At 38.7% G+C, this 23,091-nt stretch overlaps 1 protein-coding gene and 2 pseudogenes across 1 annotated transcript; 1 reads left to right on the top strand and 2 right to left on the bottom strand.

The window, feature by feature from the left end:
• Positions 1–5,413: 5,413 nt before the first annotated feature.
• On the bottom strand, positions 5,414–6,410 carry LOC110541516 (olfactory receptor 52Z1P-like; annotated as a pseudogene).
• Positions 6,411–15,023: 8,613 nt separating this feature from the next.
• Positions 15,024–15,980, bottom strand: LOC110541510 (olfactory receptor 52Z1P-like; annotated as a pseudogene).
• Positions 15,981–21,217: 5,237 nt separating this feature from the next.
• LOC110541511 (olfactory receptor 51G2-like) lies at positions 21,218–22,171 on the top strand. Its single transcript, XM_021628249.1, has one exon. The coding sequence runs from the start codon at positions 21,218–21,220 to the stop codon at positions 22,169–22,171; it is 954 nt and encodes a 317-aa protein (XP_021483924.1).
• Positions 22,172–23,091: the final 920 nt, after the last annotated feature.

Genomic DNA, 23,091 nt, shown 5'->3' with positions numbered 1-23,091 from the left:
GATCATCCTAAGTGAGGTATCTCAGAAGCAAAAAGAAAAACATGGTATATACTCATGTATAAGTGGAAATTACACATATAGTATACAATAAACATACTATACTCAGTACACCTAAAGAAGCTAAGCAAGAAGGAGGACCCTGGGTAAGATGATTAATCCACACTCAGAAAGACAAATGAAATAGACATCGGAAGAGGGAGAAAACAGGGAACAGGACAGGATCCAACCACACAGGGCCTCTGAAAAACTCTACCCAGCTGGTTATAAAAGCAGATGATGATGAGACTCATAGACAAACTTTGGGCAGAGTGCAGGGAATCTTATGAAAGATGGAGGAGATAGGAAGACCTGGAAGGGACAGGAGCTCCACAAGGAGAACAACAGAACCAAAATATCTAGACACAGGGTGTTTTCTGAGACTGATACTCAAACTAAAGACCATGCATGGAGACAACCTAAAATCCCTGCACAGATGTAACCCATGGAAGCTGAGTCTTCAAGTGGATTCCCTGGTAATGAGAATAGGGACTGCCTCTGACATGAACTGATTGGTCTGCTCTTTGATCACCTCCCCCTGAGGTGGGAGCAGCCTTACCAGGCCACAGAGGAAGACAAAGCAGGCAGTTCTGATGAGACCTGATAGGCTAGGGTCAGAGGGAAGGGGAAGAAACCTGGCCTATCAGTGGACTGGAGGAGGGGCATAGGAGGAGAAAAGGGAGAAAGGGTGAGGTTGGGAGGGGAAGAGGGAGGAGGCTACAGCTGGGATACAAGGTGAATAAAATGTAATCAATATAAAAGTAAATTATTTAAAAAAGAGAGTCTCAGAAAAAAAAAGAAAAAGAAAAAAAAAAAGAAAAAAGAAAGAGGAAGACCTCCTTTTCCCAACCCACACTGGCACATCAAGTCACATCAAGATTAAGCACATCCTCTTCCACTGAGGTCAGACAAGGCAGTCCAGCTAGGAGATAGTGGTCGTTGAGGAGGGAGTTCTTCTGTTTCAATGAGTTTGTAGGCATTCTATTGTTTCTGTTGTTGAGTTCCAGCTTTAATCCATGGTGATGTGATAATAGGCAGAGGGTTATTTCAATCTTCTTATATCAGCTTGCTTTGTGACCAAGTCAACTTTGGAGAAGGATTTGTGAGGTGCTGAGAAGAAGGTATATTCTCCTGTGTTTGGGAAGTGTTCTGTTTATATCTGTTTTGTCCATTTGATTCATGAGGCCTGTTAGTTTTGTTATTTCCCCATTTTGTTTCTGTCTTGATGATCTGTCCACTGGGGGGAGTGGGGTTTTTAAGTTTCCACTATTAATGTGTGGGGCTCAATGTGTGGTTTAAACGTTAGTAATGTTTCTTTTATGAATGAGGGTGACCTTATATTTGGGGCATAGATTTTGAGAACTGAAAAGTCACCTTAGTGGATATTCTCTTTGCTCAATATGAAGTGTCCTTCTCTACTTCTTTTGATTTGTTTTGGATGAAAGTCTTTCTTATTAGATACTAGAATGGGTACAAAATGCAACTGAATTTTTAAAGAAACCAAAACTTCCAGGATAATTTCCTTCAGGTAGTCAAGCACAAAGTAGGGTTTCACTATCTACATCATTGATGTACATTGGGTAGCTTTCTTTTCATAACCCAACAATGTGAACAATGATAATAAAATGTTCAGCTGAACCCGAGAAAATGAATGTATTTTCTTTATTACCTTTCTGTGCTGGTGTCTCCTTTTCTTTGTTCATGACAGATATATTTTCCTGAGTTTCTTTCCTTTCTGTTTTCAACAACTTTTAACCACATTATCTTGGTTCTAGCTTTTATTGAAATAGAAACTAAAGACCACAAGACTCTAGTTCCTCCATTTGCCTGCAAATTTCATTATGCCCTTGTTTCTAACAGCTGAGTAGTATTCCATTGTGTAGATGTACCACATTTTCTTCATCCATTCTTCAGTTGATGGACATCAAGGTTGTTTCCAATTTCTGGCTATCGTGAATAAAGCTGCTATGAACATAGTTGGGCAAATGTCCTTGTTGTATTGAGCAACTTTTGGGTGTGTGCGCAGGGGTGGTATAGTTGTGTCTTGAGGTAGAACTATTTCCAAATTTCTGAGAATCTGGCAGAGTAATTTTCAAAGTGTTTGTACAAGTTTTTCTCTCCCACCAGCAATGGAAAACTGTTTCCCTTGCTCCACATTTTTGCCAGCATGTGCCATTGAGTTTTTGATCCTGCCATTCTGAAGAGTGTAAGATGGAATCTCAGAGTTGTTTTAATGTTCATTTCCCTGATGATTAAGGACATAAAAATTTCCTTGGGGTAGCCTAGACTTAGAAAGACACATATGGTATATACTCACCTATATGCGGTCATTAGCCATAAAGTACAGGATAACCATGCTGTAGTCCACAGACCCAAAGAAGCTAAGCAATGTTAATATGCTTAAATATCATTCAGAAGAAGAAAAACAGACATCTAACGTGGAGGGAGGGACCTGTGTGGGAGAGTGGGTGAGGAGGGGCCCAGAGGCAGGGCTCAGCTGTGGGGAGAGCAAGGGTTGCAGGGGGAGAGAGGACTGAAATCTGTGTTGGGGCATCTCTGGGATGAGAGGGAGACCTGGAACAGGGGTGACTCCCAGGAATCTATGGGGGTGACTCTACCTGAGACTCTAGCAGTGAAACATATGGAGCCTGAACATACCTCCTGCAGCTAGGTATGACTTCCACTGGAAGGAAGGGGAAACAAACTCACCTGCAAAACCTTCAACCCAAAATTTGTCCTGCTAGAAGAAGTGCAGGATAATGACAGAGCGGGGATTGAGGGAATGGCCAACCAATGCCTGCCCTAACTTGAGACTCACCCACGGGGGAGAGCCAACCCTGTCACGATTAGTGGTATTCTTTTATGCTTCCAGGACAGAGGTATAACTGTCTTCTGAGAGGCTTCATCCAGCAGCTGATGGAAGCAGATGCAGGAACCCATAGCCAAACAATAAGTAGAGCTCAGAGAGTCTTGTGGAAAAGTGTGGGGAAGAATTGAGGGAAACAGAGGGGTCAAGGACACTACAAGAAAGCCTACAGAGCAAACTGACCTGGGCCGGTGGGGGTTCACATAGTCTGAACCATCACCCACAGAGCATGCATGGGCTGGACCTAGGTTCCTTGTACCCTTAGCAGATTCTTCATGTGGGCCCCTAACAATTGGAGCAGGGACTGTCTCTGACTGTGTTGTTTGCCTTGGATCCTTTTCCCCTAGCTGGGCTGCCTTGTCTGGTCTCCTCAGTGGGAAAGGAAGTGTTTAATCCTGCTGAGACTTGATGTGTCAGGGCAGGCTGGTTCCCATGGGGGATCCCCCCTTCTTCCCCTTCTTCCGAGGAGAAGGGAAGGGGAGAATGGAGAAAGAATAAGAATGGAAGGAGGGGAGGAGGCTGTGATCAGCATGTAAAGTGAATAAATAAATTAATTAATGGGAAAAAGACAGCAGGACTCTAAAGAAGTGACAGGAAATCTAATCACATTTGAAGATCAAAATATATTTACAGTTTAAAAGTACATGGAATGTCTAACATATTTACAACTCATACATGTAAATATGAGCAATGTCTGCTCATGATTAGGGAACTGTCATATTTATGGCAATTTCTGTTCATAAAGAAAAGGTAAGCAATCTTCATTATTTAGTTTTGAGATTACAATACAAATATATAATTCCCCCTTCCCTTATCTCCTTTCAAACTCTTACAAACTCTTTCAAATTAGTGGCCTATATTTCCAGTAACTGTTACATGAATCTATGAGTATGTGTATATATACAGAAACTACATGTCCTGAGAAGTTATATAAGTTATCTCACTAAACGGAATTATTCAAAGTCACAGGATTCTCCATTTGTCACTTTTACTTCGACTAATTTTATTTTCTAGGAAATTTTGACATAGTTGTGAGTAAAAAGTTCACTCTTTTGCTTCCATTAAAAAGTTGCTTATTGCAAATCAGTTTTCCTCATTTTCTTTTGATATAGATGATGCACACCATGAGTTTATTTTCTTTCACATGTGTGTAATAGACTACTAATCAATGAAAGGAAATGTCCAGAGACACCCCAGTGTGTAAAGGTCCATCACTTAGGCTCAGAATCCAATTGTTATCTCTTATGATGGCTTCTCAGGGTTTATTTTCTTCATCTTGGAATACAGGAAGTCAACAAACAACAATAAAACAAAAGACCACAGCATGCATGTGAGCACACACACACACACACACACACAAACACACACATGTACTCCTGCACATACACAGATCATATGCACATGTACACATATGCACACACACATACACACACTCAGACATACATACATATGCGCACACACATGCACACACATGTACACATACATACACACTTGCACACACATGTACGTGCACACACATCCTGCATTCTCTTTGTGTGGGTTCTGACTGAAGCCGTCAATCGCCGGGGTCAAGCCCCTTCTTGCACCTGGGATCAGAATGACTCCTTCTGTGTCTTCCTATAGCAGAGTGTTTTGTCTCTTATGTATCCACTGTTTTGAAGATAGAGAGTTGTGAAGAATGTCTGCTTCTGAAGCCTTTTTTTGTAAACAGCACCTCTCAATTTTAAACAAGATTTATTTTATCCTTACTTATGTGGATGTGTTTCTGTGCAAATCCCAGTGTGCGTGTACTGGTGGAGGCCAAAAGAGGGTGACCTTGGAGGGACAGACCGTTTTGAACTATTTAACATGGGTGCTGTGAACCACAGTCCAATTGTGAGCAAGAGTAACAAGTGCTCTTTGCCTCAGAACCGTCTGTCTAGCCTCTGGCCTTCTACCTGAAACTACATTAATATAGGTATTCAAGAAAATGGTGAAAACAAAACCAGAGTCTCAGGGAAACATTTAGACCAAAATGATCATGGTCATGTAAAACTGAGACAGTCATTGCAAGGATACTTTCTTGCCTTTGCTGTGAGCTGTTAGGGTTAAATTTATATTGTATCTCCCACGTTTGTTCATGGAATTTCTGTTAATACATTATTTCAAGTTCTTCACTAATACCTCTGGGTTATGATGGGTAATGCCGGATGATGTATTATATTCTAAAAGCATGTCTCCTGAAGAGGCATTTTTTAATTGCTAAAGTCTCATAATATAATTTCTTTTGCTAAAGTCTCAAATATGATATCCTTGCTTACTATGAAAATTTACTTGATGGCATTGATGGCAATTATCTGAGAAATTAATTTTGATGGTACCAAATTCATGATGATATTAAAATAATTTTGTCTTTAAAATTTGTTTTTACAAATATGAAATCATACAGATATATTTGTTGAGAAGGGTGAAAGGTTCTTTGAGAAAAAAATGCATATTACAGTGAGCTAGGCTGAACAAATGAGTTTTTCGCTATGTACACGCTTTGCTTGTTTTATGTCGACAATGTGGCCTGTTCAGAGAAAAGACCTGAACAACTCTCTCCTGTATTTGCGTGGTCTTCACTCTGTAAATGATGGGGCTGAGGGAGGGTGATAGAACTACACAGAGGTTAGCAAGGAGAATGTGAACATGCAATGGTATGTTATGACCACCAAAATGGTGAGCAAGGGAAGAAAAGAAAACTGGTGTATAAAACAACAAGATGACACAGACTGGGAGCCACATGTACTCAGAGCCTTTAGGCGGGTGGCTTGGGAAGGTATTCTACACACAACACAAAGTATAAGAGCATATGAGACAAAAATCAGTACCACATCTCGGAATATGGAAAATACAAGTACAACCACTCCATAGTAAATGTTGACCGTGATGCTGTCCCAGGCCAACCTGGCAATCCCCATGTGTTCGCAGTATGAGTGACGAATGATGTTCCTCCCACAGTGAGTCAGCTGATAAACCAGAAGATTAGGGGAGGCGTATGAAGAAGCCTCTAATAACAGGCGCAGGGGAAAGCGTATGAAGAAGCCTCTAATAACAGGCACAATGCCTACTTTGTTGATGACGTAGGGTTAGGATACTGGTGTATCTCAGTGGGTAGCAGACGGCCACGTAACGATCAAATGCCATCAATAGCAATATTCCAGACTCTGTCACAAAGGTGAAGTGGAGGAAAAACATTTGAGACACACAGCTAGCAAAAGAAAGGCCTCCAGCTTGGAACCAGAATATTGCTAATACCTTTGGAACAGTCACTGTGGACAAGAATATGTCAGCCAGGGCCAACATAGAGAGGAGGAAGTACATAGGTTCATAAAGGCTGTGATCGGTGAAGATCAGAAACAACAGCTACTACGTACATGGAAAAGATGGGGATGGAGAGCCAAGCATGTGCTTCTTCTAGTCCTGGGATCCCAATCAGGGTATACCAGATGTCTCTGAGATTGGTGTAATTTAAAGAGGTTGTCATCTTTTCCTCTGCTTTCTGATACTGGAGATGATGATGAAAAAAAAAATCAGGAATCATGGTTAATTTCTGGCTTTTTTTTTTTGAGAAAATAATTCAGAAATTACTTGAAAAGAAATTGTCCAAATAGTAAAAGAGAAATGATATTTTAATAAAGTTAACATATAATAAAAAGGAACATTTCATGAACAGAAAAAGAAACACAAATTTTACAATGTTGGTATTGCTGGTGATAGTAAACTGCAATAATTGCACAAAATTTAAATTTGGCATAAATACAAGAAACTGTTCTCAACATTTTACTATGTTACCATCAAAATGGAAGCGTGAAAGCCTTTTTCCCTGATTGATGATAGGTAGTCCTCACTAGGTACAACACTGAGTTATCTTAGCATTTTGATTTCACAACTCTGCTCTTGTTTTCAGGACTGTAACCTGTGTGTGTTCCGGCACTCAGTACACCCTGCCACTGTCTTGTGCTGTTGCCATACTTGTGCCTCTTATCTCACATGCTCTGTTTTTAAAATATTTTCGCGCATTCTGATGCATGTTTTATTTTATATTAATTTGACAATTTTAATTGATACCACAATATTTTCTTGCTACTAGTATAATCACTATCATTAATCAATGTGTCTTCATTGTTGTTTTATTGATAAGACTTGAAATAAAAACATCAAGTTACCATGAGTAAAATTCAAAAGAATTAATGAGAGACGAGTTATCTTGTGTTGAGAAGTTTTTAAAACATACATTTTTAAACAGCAGAAAGTTACCAGACAGGTGACTGGCACAAGATTGTCACTCACAAATAAAAAAACAGACCTGTGTGAATCAAAGAATCTCAGAGAATTTTCTTTCTCTGGCTTAGGCCAGAGAAATGAGATATTTATAAATTTGAAGGAACAATGCAAATAAGCAAGTATAAAATTAAAATTATATCATGATAAGAGAAGTTAAATGAAAATAGTTTTTGTACTTCTCTTGAGACAAACAAAGTCAGACAAATACAGTGGACCATATGGAAGATATTTTTAAAAAACTTAATATTTGATGCAGGTCTTTTAATAAAACAAAAGCAAATACTAACTTCAAAAAGTTGTTAAATAATATAGCTTATAAATGAGCTAAAATGATTTAAAATGTATTGTGAAGCATAAAATACGTTAGTAAATTTTTTCTGTTACTGGTGAAAGATCTAGAAGACATGAGACAGAAGATTGACTTTTCTGAGGTAATCTCTTGTTTAAGCCTAAAACTGCCTTGAAGTTCTTTTCCTTTCTTGGCTTTCCAAATACTGAGAATATAGGACTTTGCAAGCATGTGCAGTACCAGAAGATTTTTTCATTTTTAGTAGAATTAAGGACATTTCAACAGAAAGAGAGGCTTTACAAGTTAATCTAACAGCCAGCAGATTTCTCATTTGGACAGTTGGGGTATGTAGGAAAATTACAGGATAAAGACAGTGGATCTCATCACAGGAAAAGCAGAGCTTTCTTGCACTTAAAAAGTTTGCTGGGTGGCCTGGCAAATCCTTCTGCAAGATGGCAGCAACACCCACAATAAACAGGTTTGGTTAGAGGACACTTTTGTCCTATTCTTAGGGTAGTACTCAGGTTTGTAATTCGGAGTCTTGATCTTTCCAATCTGTTCCTTCTGTGATTTACAGCTAATATTCTGTAGTCTTCCTTTATGTTTTGTGCCGAACTTTGTAATTTATGCTCAAAGTGTTACATTTCTATAAATGTGTATTCATGTGTTAAAGTATATCTCCAGGGGACACAAAGACATGTTGCTCATAGGGAATGATTTAGATAACCAATGGTTATAAAAGAAGCAGAGATGGCATGATTCTCACAGTACTTATATAGGCTCTATTTGTCTTCCCAGTCATTAAGCTCTGACCTGAGAACCACCAATATAGTATAATTTACATCAGTGCACTTTTCTCCCTAATAATCATGGCGTATCCTAATAAAGAAAATAGCCCACAACAAGTTTGGTATCATACTGCATCTGTAACCAGGTAGAAGAAGCCATAAATAAGAATTAACAAACATGTATAATATTGTAAAGTAAATAATAGAATTATTGTTTAAATGTGGATAAGTTTACTTTTTTTCATCCTCTTTCTAACTGCATGAATTCCAAGCACTTCATTTCCATTTTACATCTTATTTTATTTTTTATCTCTCATCAAAACTCTACCCTATTTCCAAATACTGACAACGAACATGCCAATAAGTAAAATGTATCATGAGAAGATCTTGCAATGCCAGCTCTTTCTTTCCTGAGACTCAGGCTTCCTTACTAACCACACCAAGTTCCCTTATATGATTTCTTTCATTTTGTCTTAAACAAGTGAATCAAACTCCTGCTTCACTTGTTCTCAAAGGGGGGATTTTAAATTAGAAAACTGAAAGTAATAAAGAAAATCACACATCACACGGAAAACTGGGGGTATAGGTGGAATCTCAAACCCTACTGGGAATCCTTCCTCACTTATTATAGGGTACTTATCCAGTGATTGAGTAATGATGGAGTGATCAATAAACTTATGTTCATTTTTCATATTTATATCCATATTGGAAATTGTATATCATTCATATTCTGAGATAATTCTCCCTCATCAAAATTATCCATTTGAAATGACGTAAAACATTTTTCAATGATGCTCTGATTGGATCAAAGAGTATGCCTGACCTCCATTAAAATACACCTATTGATAGTAAATATTATTTCAATAGCCAAAGATAGACTTCCCTCCCTAACCTTGAATCAACTAAAACATGGTCAAATGCAATATTATGAAAAGGCAAAACCATGACAGATTCACAGTCTTTCTCGTTTGAATTAAGATGCCCTAAGACGGAAACTAACATTCAGGAGATAATCTCTGAAAGCAGCAGCCATCAGCTCTCCAATAAGGAATAGGGTATGCTGTTACCTCTTCCACGCTGCAATTCTGGACCCCCAGATGTTCCGTGATCTAGGTGTCTAGGACTAGACCCAAGGACTGGCCATATAGCTGTTACAGTCCTAAGAGAGTCAGCCTCAATAGAGTTGAAGAACACAAAGAAACGTTTATAGTACCATGGGTACTTTAATTAAAGCAAAACAATCAAGCAAAGAATAAACTAACTGAAACCCAAAGGCTCACTGAGTGTTAACTAGTGTGAGAAGAACGTCATTCTAAGACAACATGGACAGAATAACAACAACTAATAACAACTAAGGCAACAACTAATACTATGAATGCTCTAACAGAAAGAACAAAGAAACACCAGATAATGTTCCAGTTCCCACTTATAAAATGTATGTGATTCTTGTGAGAATGTGATTATTTCATAGAGTTAGAAATCTAAAACTCAATAATGTGCAGACTCCTGAAAACAATTCATAATCAACTGACGTGAAAATAATGTGTAATTTATCATCATCTGTTTCCTTTGTTGTGCACAGATCAACCTGAGAAGTTGGTGCACGCCTGGCAAATTCTGTGCCATTGAGCACACACACATATTTATCATAAAGTTTAAAGATCCTTTCCTGTGTTATATCCAAGTCAGTGATATTTATGTACAACCATACCTAATCCTCCAGCCTGTCCTTAGTTCAGTATAAGAACAGAAAGAGGTAGGGAAAATATTCTATACGCTCAACCTGAATAGGCTCAGTATATCTCAGTTTAGGACATAATCCATGCATTGGTATTTAAACCAATAAAACACCTGACGTTATCATTATCCATAGACTAGGCAATGACAGCAAAACTTAGAAATTCAAGTCGCATAATTCACCTGCAAAAGTAGCAAGAAAACACACTGAAAAACATGTAGATCACTTTGCTGAAAATTATTTGTGCAAGGCAACATTGGTTTAAATTAAATTTTAGGGTGATTAATAAAATGAAAAATAGTTCTTTAGTATAGTAAGAAAACCACTAATTTGAAATTTAAAAGTGTTCAGTATATTATTTCCTATATGTGAAACCCCTCAGGGGTTGGTGATCAAAGAGCCAGCCACTGAGTTCATGTCAAAGACAGCCTCTGATTCCCTTACTAGGGAACCCTCTTGGAGACTGAGCTGCCATGGGCTACATCTGTGCAGGGGTTCTAGGTTATCTCCATGCCCAGTCCTTGGTTGGAGTATCAGTCTCAGAAAAGACCTCTGTACCCAGATATTTTGGTTCTGTTGCTCTCCACTCTTCTCTTGGAGTGCCAAACTTTGGGCAGAGTGTAGGGAATCTTATGAAAGAAAGGGGATAAGAAAGACCTGGAGGGGGCAAGATGTTTCCTATTTTACATTGATTAAATTTTAATCAATGTCAACAATAAGCAGAAATGGAAAACAATTACATATTAGAAAATATGTGTTCAATTTACAAATTTCAAACACAACAAAAAGTAGAGTGAACTCTTTTTAAGTCTAAAATGCAAATAAATTTGGGTGCTAGATCTGACCACTATTAACTAATGCAAATAAGATGTTAAAGTTAACCTCTGTAGTTAAACAACAACTCAACAAAAAACCTTCCCAAAAGGATCTAGAAAAAACAGAAAAGAATCAGTCTAGTTTCTCAGTTGTAGAAGAAGGCACTAACTAAAGGCATTTGAAATTTAGCAAGTATGTGTGTTCAGATTCATGACGGACAGCCGCTGTACTGCTTGGAACTAGTGCCCAGAAACAGCTCTGCTCGTGCACGCAGATGAACCGACTTCTCTTTCAGCAGCAATCAGATCCTTACAATTCCTTTGTTATGGGTAGGACTTTGCGCTTACCAGCCCCTTCTTTGTGCCAGGGTTTTATCTGATTTGACTTTGTTTGAGCCTTTTGGATGTTACTGTTTTGTATATTTTTAGGGTGGCCAAGAACTTGAGACTAGATAGGTCAGGGTCCTAGCGGAAAACCAAATACTACTTTTTTCTTGTTTAAATTTAATATATATATGTATTATGTATATTACATAAGATACATAATATACATTCACATTATTATTTTTCACATCCCAACCACAGTTTTCCCTCCCTGTTCTTAGTCCTTCCTGCCTCTCTCCCTCACTGCCCCTCCCCATCCGCTTCTCCTCAGTTTCTCTTCATAAAAGGGCAGGCCTCCCATGAATAGCAAACAAAGGTGACATCTGAACTTGCAGTAAGACAAGGCACCTCCCCTTCTATTAAGGCTGGTGAGGTAACCCAGTAGGAGGAAAGGGTCCCAAAAACAGGCAGCAGAGTTGGAAACAGCCCCTGCTGTTGCTGTTAGGAGTCCCTCAAGAAGACAAAGCTCCTTCAATCGAGCCTTCCTTCCCCTCTTCTTCAGGATTTCTGGAGCTCCACCTAGTGTTTGGCTGTGTGTCTCTGCTTCTGTTCCCATCAGTTGCTGGATGAAGCCTCTGGTGACAGCTGAGCTAGCAGAATATCATTAGATATTTCATTGACTTTGTTATTTTTGTTTTGGTAACACACACCTGGATTTCTAGCAACTCCAGAGGATTGGCACTTGAGAGTTCAGGGCCAACCTCCCCTCTTGCGTTTCAGACTGTCATTCTTCTTAAAAAAATATCAGTGTAGTATTAAATTGACTCTTAAGGTCATCACGCTCTATCTGTGTATCACTGTCTTGCCCAGCCACTGTGGTGTAGTGTGCTCTAGAAGATGGGGACTAACACATAGACCCACAACTGAACACTGTGAAGATATTGAGAGATGGTGGAGCACATCGTCTTATATGGGATATATTCATCACACCCTTCCCTCACTGCCCAGGTACCTATGTGGAAGAGAGGAAAAAAAAAGATTGTGAGCCAGAGGTGATGGATTACTCAAAGGAAACAGTGCTCTCTAGACCCAATAAGACTAAGACACAAATAAACTCATTTTTAAAATCAACTTGTTTACACAGAAAATTCTCTCACAAATAAAAGTATGTCCTTCAGGGACATTTAACTTCATAGCAGTGGAAACATTTTTCATGTAAGGTCAAACACAGTGAGACATGTCTGGCTGATTTTGTACATGGGGAGTGGGAAAGCGTGAGACGAGTGGAAAGCTATGTAAAGTTTACGTAGAATGAAGAAATCTTAGAGTCTCAACATTTTGTCTTCCTTACCTGTGGGTTAAGGATCTCCGTTTCCTGAATTTAGGGTGCATACAATACGGACAAAGGACAAAATACAGCAGAAGTTCAGCCTAGGTGTACTCCAAGTCCTCACAAATGATTTTTCCTAAATCTGAAAACTCAAGGAGAGTGTTTAATAAAAATGTCAGCTCGATGGGCTTCTGCAGTAAATAAGATTTAAAAAAATAAAAAACACCTCATGATTTAAAAGTTTCATGGAGAGTTTTCTTTATGGCAATAGTTATTTTCCTCTGCAGTAGAACAGTGTAAATTTGGTTTCCTAGGAAATGGTAGGAAATGCTTGTGTTAAAGCAGATTTCAATGCCTGCAGAAAAGGAATGTCACGATAAAGACGAAGGGCTTTGGAGCCTAGATGTAACAGCTGCATAGGTGATGTTGGCCTTTAGTAATGCCTAATTCAACCACACACGATAGATAAAGATTCAAAGATCTAAGGTTAAAAGAATAGTGAGAATCATGTGCTGAAGGTTAGAATGGATAACAGGCAAGACTTTGTCTCTAGAAAAATATCCAATGCTCTGCCTTGTACTTTGAACAGCTCTTCTCCACAAGCATGATTTTGAAAGAGGCATTAAATAATTTGAAAATAAAAAGAATATGTCAATGAAAGTATCTTAGATATTATGATTGGGTAGAAAATGTAACAGAAAATTTAGTATCAGTTTTGTTTCCTGATTCATGGAACCGAAGTATAGTCAAGACTCTTTGGTCTTCATCTCTACATTCAGTGTAATGAAAGGTTTAGTGAAAAGCAAGGATTAGAAATAAATTTGGACTTTGTACCAATGTTCATTTAGGTGTCATCCACCCAAAGAGCATCAGACCCATCCGATACCTTTTTCTCAGAGGCGGGACCTGGGGCATCAACCAGCATGCAATCAGACATGCTCTTCTCTGGGTCGAAAGCGGCTGACCCTGAGTGCAGTGCTTAGCCTCGCATCCTGAGCATGACATTTTAGCTTTTTATGGTATCCAACCATGCTTGGGGAGACTGTCCTGCTTCGATGGAGAGTGCTCTCTGTCACAAACAACTCCATATTTGGCTAAGGCTGAGGATCTGGCTTGCTTCCCTGTACGCGGACCTATCTGCATTGCCCACGTGGCACGCCTGGGTTGGCTACCCAGAGGCTATTTAAGCTGTGGGTTGGCTTTCCCCAGGGTCAGAAGATTGTTCAAGGTTCCTGAATAAACTGCAGTAAGAATAAAAAAAAATCAGAAAGGAGAGGAGAACCTCCCCTATCAGTGGACTTGGGGAGGGGCATGCAAGCAGGAAGGGGGGGAGGGGGGACCGGGATGGGAGGAGGGAGGGGCTTATGGGGGGATACAAAATGAATAAAGTGTAATTAAAAAAAGTTAAATAAAAAAAAGAAAAGCAAGGATTAAACAACATTTTTTTTTTAACAAACATTTGTAGAAGGCTCTCTAAGATGAACACAGGCAATGATTTATACTCAGGAATTTGACTTAACTTGAAGAAAGTTTATTTCAAGAAAATTGACACTTCATGAATGTATGGACAGGGAAAATCTCAGTCTTCCGGAATGTATAATTATGTAAAGAAGTAATATTGCAGCAATTTTACTTAACTCTGAAAATCCACACCACAATTTTTTTCATCAACTTAGACATTAATCCTTTTGCTTGAATCTGTTGTTGTGCTCATGTGTCTGGAGGTGTTGAGAAGACTACACAGGCCATGGTGAGTAATAGTTTAATTAGCACATGTGCTATTGTGGTTGAGTCCTCTCTATGTCAAACTCACAGTACTACTCTAAAATATTTCAGTGTTGCATGCTGTAGGATTGCCTGAGAAGGAAGAGAAACAAAGATTTCTTTCTGTCTAGAAAATTTAGTATTTATGAAATACAGACTAGTTTTCAATTCATAATGACATAATAGAGAGATTATTTTCATTTTATTCTTGGCACATTTGGAATTATCATGCAACTCCTTTTGCAAACATAACATGTGTGCATTCATATAATTGTATATATGTACATTACAGTCATACACTTTCATACATATTTAGGTTTCAACTAAGTGTTTAAGAGCTCAGGATAAGTAATAGTCATGACCAGAACTGAGCATCTAACATTCTGATCTTGAAGTCAGAGCATAAATTTTCAGTGACGAAGCCACATTGCTAATATGGACTTTAAACTCTCTCTAAAGCATAGCATTGTTATCTTTCCCTTTTTAATAAAATAAGATGAATGTATGATGGATTGATATGGGACTTGCGCTTTTCGTTGCTTGCTCTGTGAATATAGGCCCAATTCTTAGTTCTCCTGGGGATGTTATAAGTTACCTGAATATGGAACCGAAAGCTAAGAACTCAGCACTGCCCCTTATCCTCGAAAACTATTGTCATTTGCATTCTTAATTCTGCCATGACATAAGATTTCAGGAGAAACTTCTGATTCTCTTCAGTTACGCAGTTTCTAGAAATAAGATTAAGATCAAGCTTCTCCATCTTTATCAACAACAGGCCTTACTGAAAGAAAACACCTGGAAAAACCTCTCTTGAATTGGCTTTGTCTTCACTCCATAAATGATGGGGTTGAGAGTTGGGGATACCACCACGTAGAGGTTAGCAAAGAGAATGTGCGTGTGGCGTGGTATGCTGTGGCCCCCAAAACGGTGGGCAAAAAATGTAAAGAGAGAAGGTGTGTAGAACAGAAGGATGACACAGATGTGGGAGCCACAAGTACCCAGAGCCTTGAGTCGGGCATCTCGAGAAGGAATTCTAAATACTGTACTAAGTACAAGGGTGTAGGAGACGATGATTAGCACAATGTCCAGGCCTATAGAAAACAAAGGCACAGTCATTCCATAGTAAATGTTGGCTTTGATGCTGTCACAGGCCAACCTGGCAATCCCCATGTGCTCACAGTATGAGTGACGAATGATGTTCCTGCCACAATAGGTGAGCCGATAAACTAGAAAGACCAGGGAAAACAGATGAAGAAGCTGCTAGTCACAGATGTGATGCCCAATTTGCAAATTACTGATGGGCTTAGAATAGTGGTCTATCTTAGTGGAAAGCAGATGGCGACATAACGGTCAAATGCCATAGCCAGCAGGATGGCCGATTCAGTCACAAACATAAAGTGGAGAAAAAAACATCTGAGACACACACCTAGCAAAAGAAATGCCTCCAGCTTGAAACCAGGAGATGGCAAGAACCTTTGGCGCGGTCACTGTAGACAGAATTATATCAGCCAGGGCCAATATAGAGAGGAAAAGGTACATAGGTTCATGAAGACTATGCCCTGTGAAGATCAGGAATATTAGTAAGGTATTGCCTGCAAGGGCCATGATGTACATGAAACAGATAGGGATGGAGAACCAAATGTGTGCATCTTCTAGTCCTGGGATCCCAATCGTGGTATACCAGATGTCTCTAAGGTTAGTGTGATTTTACAACATTGACATCTCTGTCTTCGGATACTGGAGTTTTGAGCTGAAGGAAAATAGATAAGACAAAATGCATGGTTATTTTTATTAATTATGAAATGTCACTTCACGGAATTTATTACATTAACAATTGGTTGACAAATCATGATACAGTAAGACAAAGCAAAAGTCCTCATATCTAGGCTGAACAGGCAACCCAATAGGGGAAAAAGAGTCCCAACAGCAGGTAAAAGAGTCAGAGATATACCCGCTCCCACTGCTAGGAACCCCACGAAACAAAACAAAAACAAACCAACTAACCACCACCACCACCAACAAAACCACCAAGTTTACAGCCATAACATATGCACAGATTACCTGGTACTGCAGAACCCACGCAGGCCCTGGCCTTGCTGATTTAGTTTCTTTATATAATATCTCCCTGCTTGGTTGATACAATAGGTCATGTTTTCTGTTGTTCTACATCCCCTCTGACGTATACAATCTTTCCATGCCTTCTCCAACTAGGTTCCAGGATGTCTGAGGGGATGGGCCTTATGGAGACCTCTAACTTATGTTCTCTCATTATAATGTCTGTCTGTGAGTCTTTGCACCCATTTCCATCTACTGCTGAAGGAAGCTTCTCTGATGATTCCTGGACAAGTCACTGATATGAGTACAGTAGATTATCATTTTTTTTTTTAGTTGTTGTTGGTTCTACCCTAGGTTTCTTGGCTGACCAGTCTGAAGTTGCTGGCCATCCAGGCAGTGTCAGGCATAGGCTCCCTCTGCTGGCATGGCTCTCATGTTAGTCAGACATGGCTGGCTACCCTCACAAGTTTGGCATCACCACCATTGCCCCAACACATCTTGCTTCCAGACTGCTAGGTGGTATTTTTATAGCCTTCTATATGCAAGCTTTAGTGTTAGGTAGGAAGTAAATAATACAACTTTGAAAAGAGAATAAAAAGTATAGCGAAACAAAGTATATATCTATACACTAATATTTTGGAGTTAGTTGAATTAACAGATTGATATGAAATGGATAAAATACTAACCAACAGTTTTTAAAGGATAAAAAAGAAAACAACACTTTAATAAGACCATTGGCTCAATCTAAATAGACTTGTATCTATCAAAAATCTATAGCATCTCAATGTTGTAAAATGATACTGATGAATTATTATAGCACTGTAACACTCAATTTCTCACAAAGAAATTGTGATCACTCCTTGATCACTTCTCTCTGGTGGGGCTACCTAGTCAGCCCTCAAACAAAGAGAATTCAGACAGTCCTGAAGGGGCCTGATAGGCTAGGGTCAGACAGTAGGTGAGAAGGGCTTCCCCTATCAGTGGACTAGGGAAGAGGGAGAGGGAAGGAAGAGGGAGAGTGGGTAGGACCAGGAGGAGATAAGGGAGGGAGCTACAACTGGGATACAAAATGAATAAATTGTTGATAACAATAATAATAAGAATTTGCCACTGGAAATAATGATTCAAAACAGTCTAGATAGATGGTTTAGTGGTCTAAAGTATTGCCTGGTTTTCCAGAGGACCTGAGTTCATGTCTCTGCAACCACATGATAGTTCACAACCATCTACACCGTGATCTGATGACCTTTTCTGGCCTGCCAACATACATGCAGATAGAGTATTTATATACATAAAATAAAAATTATTCAAAGTAAGGTTAGACATCAAAATATCACTTGTGAGAACATCATCACCTTATGAAAGCTCGTGGCACAGTAGCAGCAGACAGTAGTGATAAAGGGTCCCACAACTGAGTGTGTAATGTATTATGAAGACTCTGAGATACTCAGAAAAGTTAGAAAGGTTTCAGTTCCAAGTAATTTGATGATGAAAAACAATCATCACCTCATGTATGGCACGCTGAAGCTGTTCTCTCATGGGGATATTTTGGTAGCCTCCCTCTGGTACCTGCCATCTGTTTCTCTATGTATTGTACTAAATAACTCTCAAACCAAGCAGCTTTTCCTAGTAGAGGCTTTTAGCATCTCAGGCTTCTACATCTTCTCCACCCATGCCCAGGTGGGTACGCTGGAAAGAGAAGTAAGAGAGGTGTGAACTCCTCTATGAACCTAGGATTTTATGGTGAAGTGATCCCACGGTATGTTCATCAGCACATCAGAAACAAGACCTTTTGTTCAGGAGTTTCTTTTGTTCCATTTTTAGAATGAAATTCAGGGCCCTAAGTGAATGAGAGGAAAGAGAGCTTGCCAAAGGTGGAAATAGAGACATCTAATAGAAGAACAGAAAAAAAAATGCAGGAGTTAAGGGTTCAAATTATGAGGACTCATAGAAAAGAAATGGCAGAATACATTCTCAGCTGGGAACTTGAAGGAAGAAGGGAGGAGTAGATGCTACAAAAGGATTTGTGGAAGGCTGGAGGCAAGTCATCGCACCTAAAAAGGTCAAGGAGTGCAGTGGCTTTTGAATCTTCAGGTAGAAACTGAACAATGTTTTTGCTAGTATGGGAACTCTGTCATAAAAAAATGAACATCAGGTCACACGTAACAGGAGCTTGGAAACTGAGTAAGTTGACAAGTTCTAAAATGCTACCTTTCAGATGACAGCCACCTTCCCATTAACTTAGTTTCTGGAACTTATTCTTCAGGTTTAAATGCTTCCCCACCACCCCCGCCTAAAAATATGACTCCATTTTACACACTAGAACTTAAAGTGGATTTTGTGTTACTGGTGAATTTTATGTCTCTGCTGGATATTAATACATGTATGGTTCAGTAGGGGTGTATAAACTTTCTATTTATTTTTTATTTATTTATGCAATGTTAATTATGCCACTAGTATTCATAAAGAAACATGGCTGTCTTCACTCAGCTAAAGAGAGTGTATAATCCCAACATTAATGACACTTAATGTCAACTGGGTAAGAAAAATCTATCTAGGTAACACAAAGAAGACAACATTAAATCAAATGTCCTAAATGTTAATTATAAGAGCAACACTGAACATTTGGCAGGAATTTATTGGCTAGAGTAATTCTCATGATCCAAATGAGCAAGGGATCTATCAATAAAATGCTGCATAGAAACGAAACATTAATCTGTTGATTTAATTACTGTCAGAAGAGCTAAAGTACAGTTTTTCTGTGAGCATTTGATCAAAAGGTGACAAAAAATCTAATGTAAGAGTGATTAAGTTGTATCTTGTGGGTTAAACCATCCAATGTGATTGGCATGCAAAATAACTAAAATCAAATCAAATCAGTTGAACAGAAACACATCTTCATGGAAAAGGCCAGTGACATGCTACAAACAATAGCAAAAATGAAATAGGATGTGATATAGACTAAGCATAGAGTGAGTTTTACAGTAACCCTTGCAAGAGTGTGGATGATGCCCTTAATATCGGGTTGTGTTTGATATCTATGCAGCGCTAAGCACAGAAAAGGAAGTAAATGCAGAGAGTAAATTCCACATGTTCAGGAAGAAAGTTACAGCAGAGGAAGAGACTGTTAAACATTTATACAGGAGCCTGCAGTCAGTGGTTGCATGCATTTGTGTTGGTTTATCTTGGAAGCGTTATGTTGCTTATAAGAAAGTTCTTTGTGTTTATGTGGGGAGACTCAGTATGGTGACTGGCTGAGCAGGAGTAGTGGTCATGTAACGGATGCTCCAGTCCACTATGTACCGTGCCTTTAAAAACATTTAAGTTAATCCGGCATTCTCCGTAAATCAACAGGAAACTGCACTAAGATAACCTGTTCTTAGAGCCTTCCGTCCTCAGAGAGCCTTCTTCTAGGGGCTCTACGTGTTCCTTGTACTCTGTCATTAAAACAGATGGGCTTTGTACAACTCATTACCAGTCATTTTATGAAATAAAACGTGTAACATAGGCATCAGGCACGGGACACTGTAATAAATTTCTGCATAGTAGTGGGTACAAATAATGATTCACCGAAGAACCTCACTTCAAAAACATATTCACACTTTAAAAATAACATCTGTGATATTTTTACATTTGTGTATGTTAAAATGCATACAGAATTCTGATCTTGCGTAGGGAAAATGAAGCTTCTGGTCCCAATTTTTGTGTGTGTATTTGTTTTCTCCCCCTCTGTCTCTCTGTCTCTGTGTCTGACATTCATTCTCTCTCTCTCTCTCTCTCTCTCTCTCTCTCTCTCTCTCTCTCTCTCTCTCTGTGTGTGTGTGTGTGTGTGTGTGTGTATAGTGCATGTGTGTATTGAGTATATCATAGTTAGATTCTAGGCTTTTCTTTAAGATAATTTACTTGAATTTTTCACTTTCCTTACATTTTATCTTCATATTAATTATAGTCACTCTGTTTTTCCTGTATGAAAAGTGGAGATTTTCAACACATAAATATAAATGTATTTACCTAATAAAAGATAATATTTGTTCTTACTTCTTTAAAAATAAAGATATAAAGTAACACCTTTCCCTTCCATGATGCTAATTTGAAGTATTTACTGAAGTATTGGTATTTATTTTTCACTAATGTATTACTTGTATTTTGGTAAAGAGATGTTTGCATTATTGTAAGAAACTATTTGTTGATGTCCAATCCTGTTTTAGCACTGGCTGAGAAAACCAACAATCGCTGTTTTGGTTATTTCATCACTTTATTATATTTTGATCAACATTCTCTTTTGAAAGAGTAAGTCTATAATTCTAAAGAAAATATCAAATGACAGAAGTTCATTGGAAGAACTAGAGTACAAATGAAGTTAGCCAGATAACTTAGGTATTATAGCAGTTATGAACATAACCATGAATTTTATTTCTGCAGAAGAAGTATCAGGAAAAACGTTCATGTTCCCAGAGAACTTGAATGTTGTCAGGTCTGACGCTGAAATGTGGGAAAGTATCAGGACTTCTTTGAGAGTTCTGAGAACTTTACTGCAAACGAAACAGAGAGAAATATAATTTAATAACATCAAGAAATTGACACTTTGAGAACACTTTGTTTTCACCATTAAGGCACTCAAATTATATCCTTAATTTTCATCACTTAGTGTTATTAGGTTGAGTGTGCTAAGTAAGCAAATAATTCTACCATTTTCTACATTTAATAGCAATTACTCATTGTCCAAGCTGCAGATAGCTACTCAGAGAGATTTAGAAACCTGATTTATTCTTATAATCATTTCAGAGTTAATGCTGACCCAGAGGAACAGAATGAGTTATCTCTTTGATTTTAAAATCTATCGTTTTTTAATCTTACAATAGAAACCTCTGGAGGCTGACGTCAGCTGAATAAGAGGTATCTTCATGGAGATTTCTAACAGTAGCTGGTTCCAGCCACCTAGTCTTCTTCTAACAGGCATCCCTGGGCTGGAAGACGTGCAGATATGGCTCTCTATCCCACTGTGCGTCATGTACTTAATTGCCCTCCTCGGAAACTGCACCATCCTCTTTGTTATCAAAACCACCTCCATCCTTCACGAGCCTCAGTACATCTTCCTGTGCATGCTGGCAGCTACAGATGTGGGTCTGTCTGTGTCAACTCTGCCTACAGTACTGAATGTCTTCCTCCTGAACTACAGAGCAGTTGAGTTCCACGCTTGCTTGACACAGATGTTCTTCATCCATACCTTCTCCTCCGTGGAGTCAGCCATCCTACTGGCCATGGCTTTTGACCGGTTTGTTGCTATTCGCAGTCCATTACACTACACTGTAGTTTTAACCACACCTCGGATTGTCAGGATGGGTCTTGCTGCTGTTGTCAGGGGTGTGTTATTAATGGTGCCCTTGCCAATCCTGCTCAAGAGGTTGCCCTTCTGTAAGGGGGTCGTGCTATCCCATTGCTACTGCTACCATCCTGATGTTATGAAGCTGGCCTGTGGTCCCGTCAGAGTAAATATCCTCTATGGATTGTCTCTAGTCCTCTGCTCATTTGGAGTTGACTCTGTATTTATTGTCATCTCCTATGTCTTGATTTTGAAAACAGTGCTGGGTATTGCCTCAGGAGAGGGTCAACTCAAGGCACTCAACACCTGTGTCTCCCACATATTCACTGTCCTGATATTTTATGTGCCACTCATTGTCCTGGCCGTAATTCACAGGTTTGGTACGTTTGCGTCTCCTCTTCTCCACGTCACCATGGCCAATCTTTTTCTCTTCTTGACTCCTGTCCTGAACCCCTTGGTTTACAGCCTAAAAACCAAACAGATAAGGTCCGCAGTGGGCAAAGTATTCAAAGAGAGGGGAAGCTCACTCAGATAGTCACGGATGGCCTTAACGAAAGAGATGTCCTTCTCCTCTACCCTGTCATCTACTTCCTTCGCAGAAACATGCTTTTATTTCAAGATATAATTTTGTTAGAATTGAGGTGTTATTGTGTTCCAAGAAGAGGGTAGTGCTTTGATTATCACTGAAAAAGAAATACTGATTTACTACCTTGTGAAATGAGAAAATAATGAGAGTCAGTGTGGGCTACGTACCTACTTTGTTTACTTACTTTTAAAGAAATACATGAGCTATGCAAAATTTGAAGGGATGTGGAAACCAAGTGGATAGTGGATGTTACACGTTTTTTTGTTCTTCTTTTGTTTTGTTTGGAAATGAAAAGCAAGCTCAGCTAACATAAAGGGGAAATGTCATTTTTATTTTAATTAATTAATTAATTTATAAATAATGTAAAATTCCAAATAAAATTGTTATTTTAAATTTAAAATTATCCACACAAGGAATCAAAGACAGCAGCATGTTCTGGGATGTGGAAAAAGAATGTTATACGTGGAGGAAGTAGAGCATAATAATAGAAGTTTGTCTGGAGAAAGCATGACAGAGATCAATAAAAGAGTAGACACATGAACATCTATCAGCTTTTACATTTATTTATTTAATTAATAAATACAATTAATTTATATACTGATTATACTAAAGTTAATATTCCAGGCCATTGAAATATTTTGCTTGGGGTGTACTAGGCTCTCACTCTGATAGCACCCTCATAATATAGTTATCCTGATGATTTATTACGGAAATTATTCTATATACATATTTTGAAATTATTCAGTATTTGGCTTTTGTTAGAGTTTTATATTTGAAGTCTAGTATAAAGGGCATTCATTTTCTCATCATCGTCCATTATATCTTTTAATATCATTCTCCCCTTTTTTTTTCTCACGCCTCACAGACAT

Source organism: Meriones unguiculatus, chromosome 14, assembly GCF_030254825.1.
Source record: "Meriones unguiculatus strain TT.TT164.6M chromosome 14, Bangor_MerUng_6.1, whole genome shotgun sequence".
Taxonomy (NCBI): domain Eukaryota; kingdom Metazoa; phylum Chordata; class Mammalia; order Rodentia; family Muridae; genus Meriones; species Meriones unguiculatus.
Note: the sequence above shows the minus strand (reverse complement) of the source record. Positions and strands in the feature narration are given on the sequence as shown.

Coding starts and splice junctions, on each gene's coding strand:
- LOC110541511 (XM_021628249.1), top strand. CDS start 21,218: ATGGAGATTTCTAACAGTAGCTGGTTCCAGCCACCTAGTCTTCTTCTA.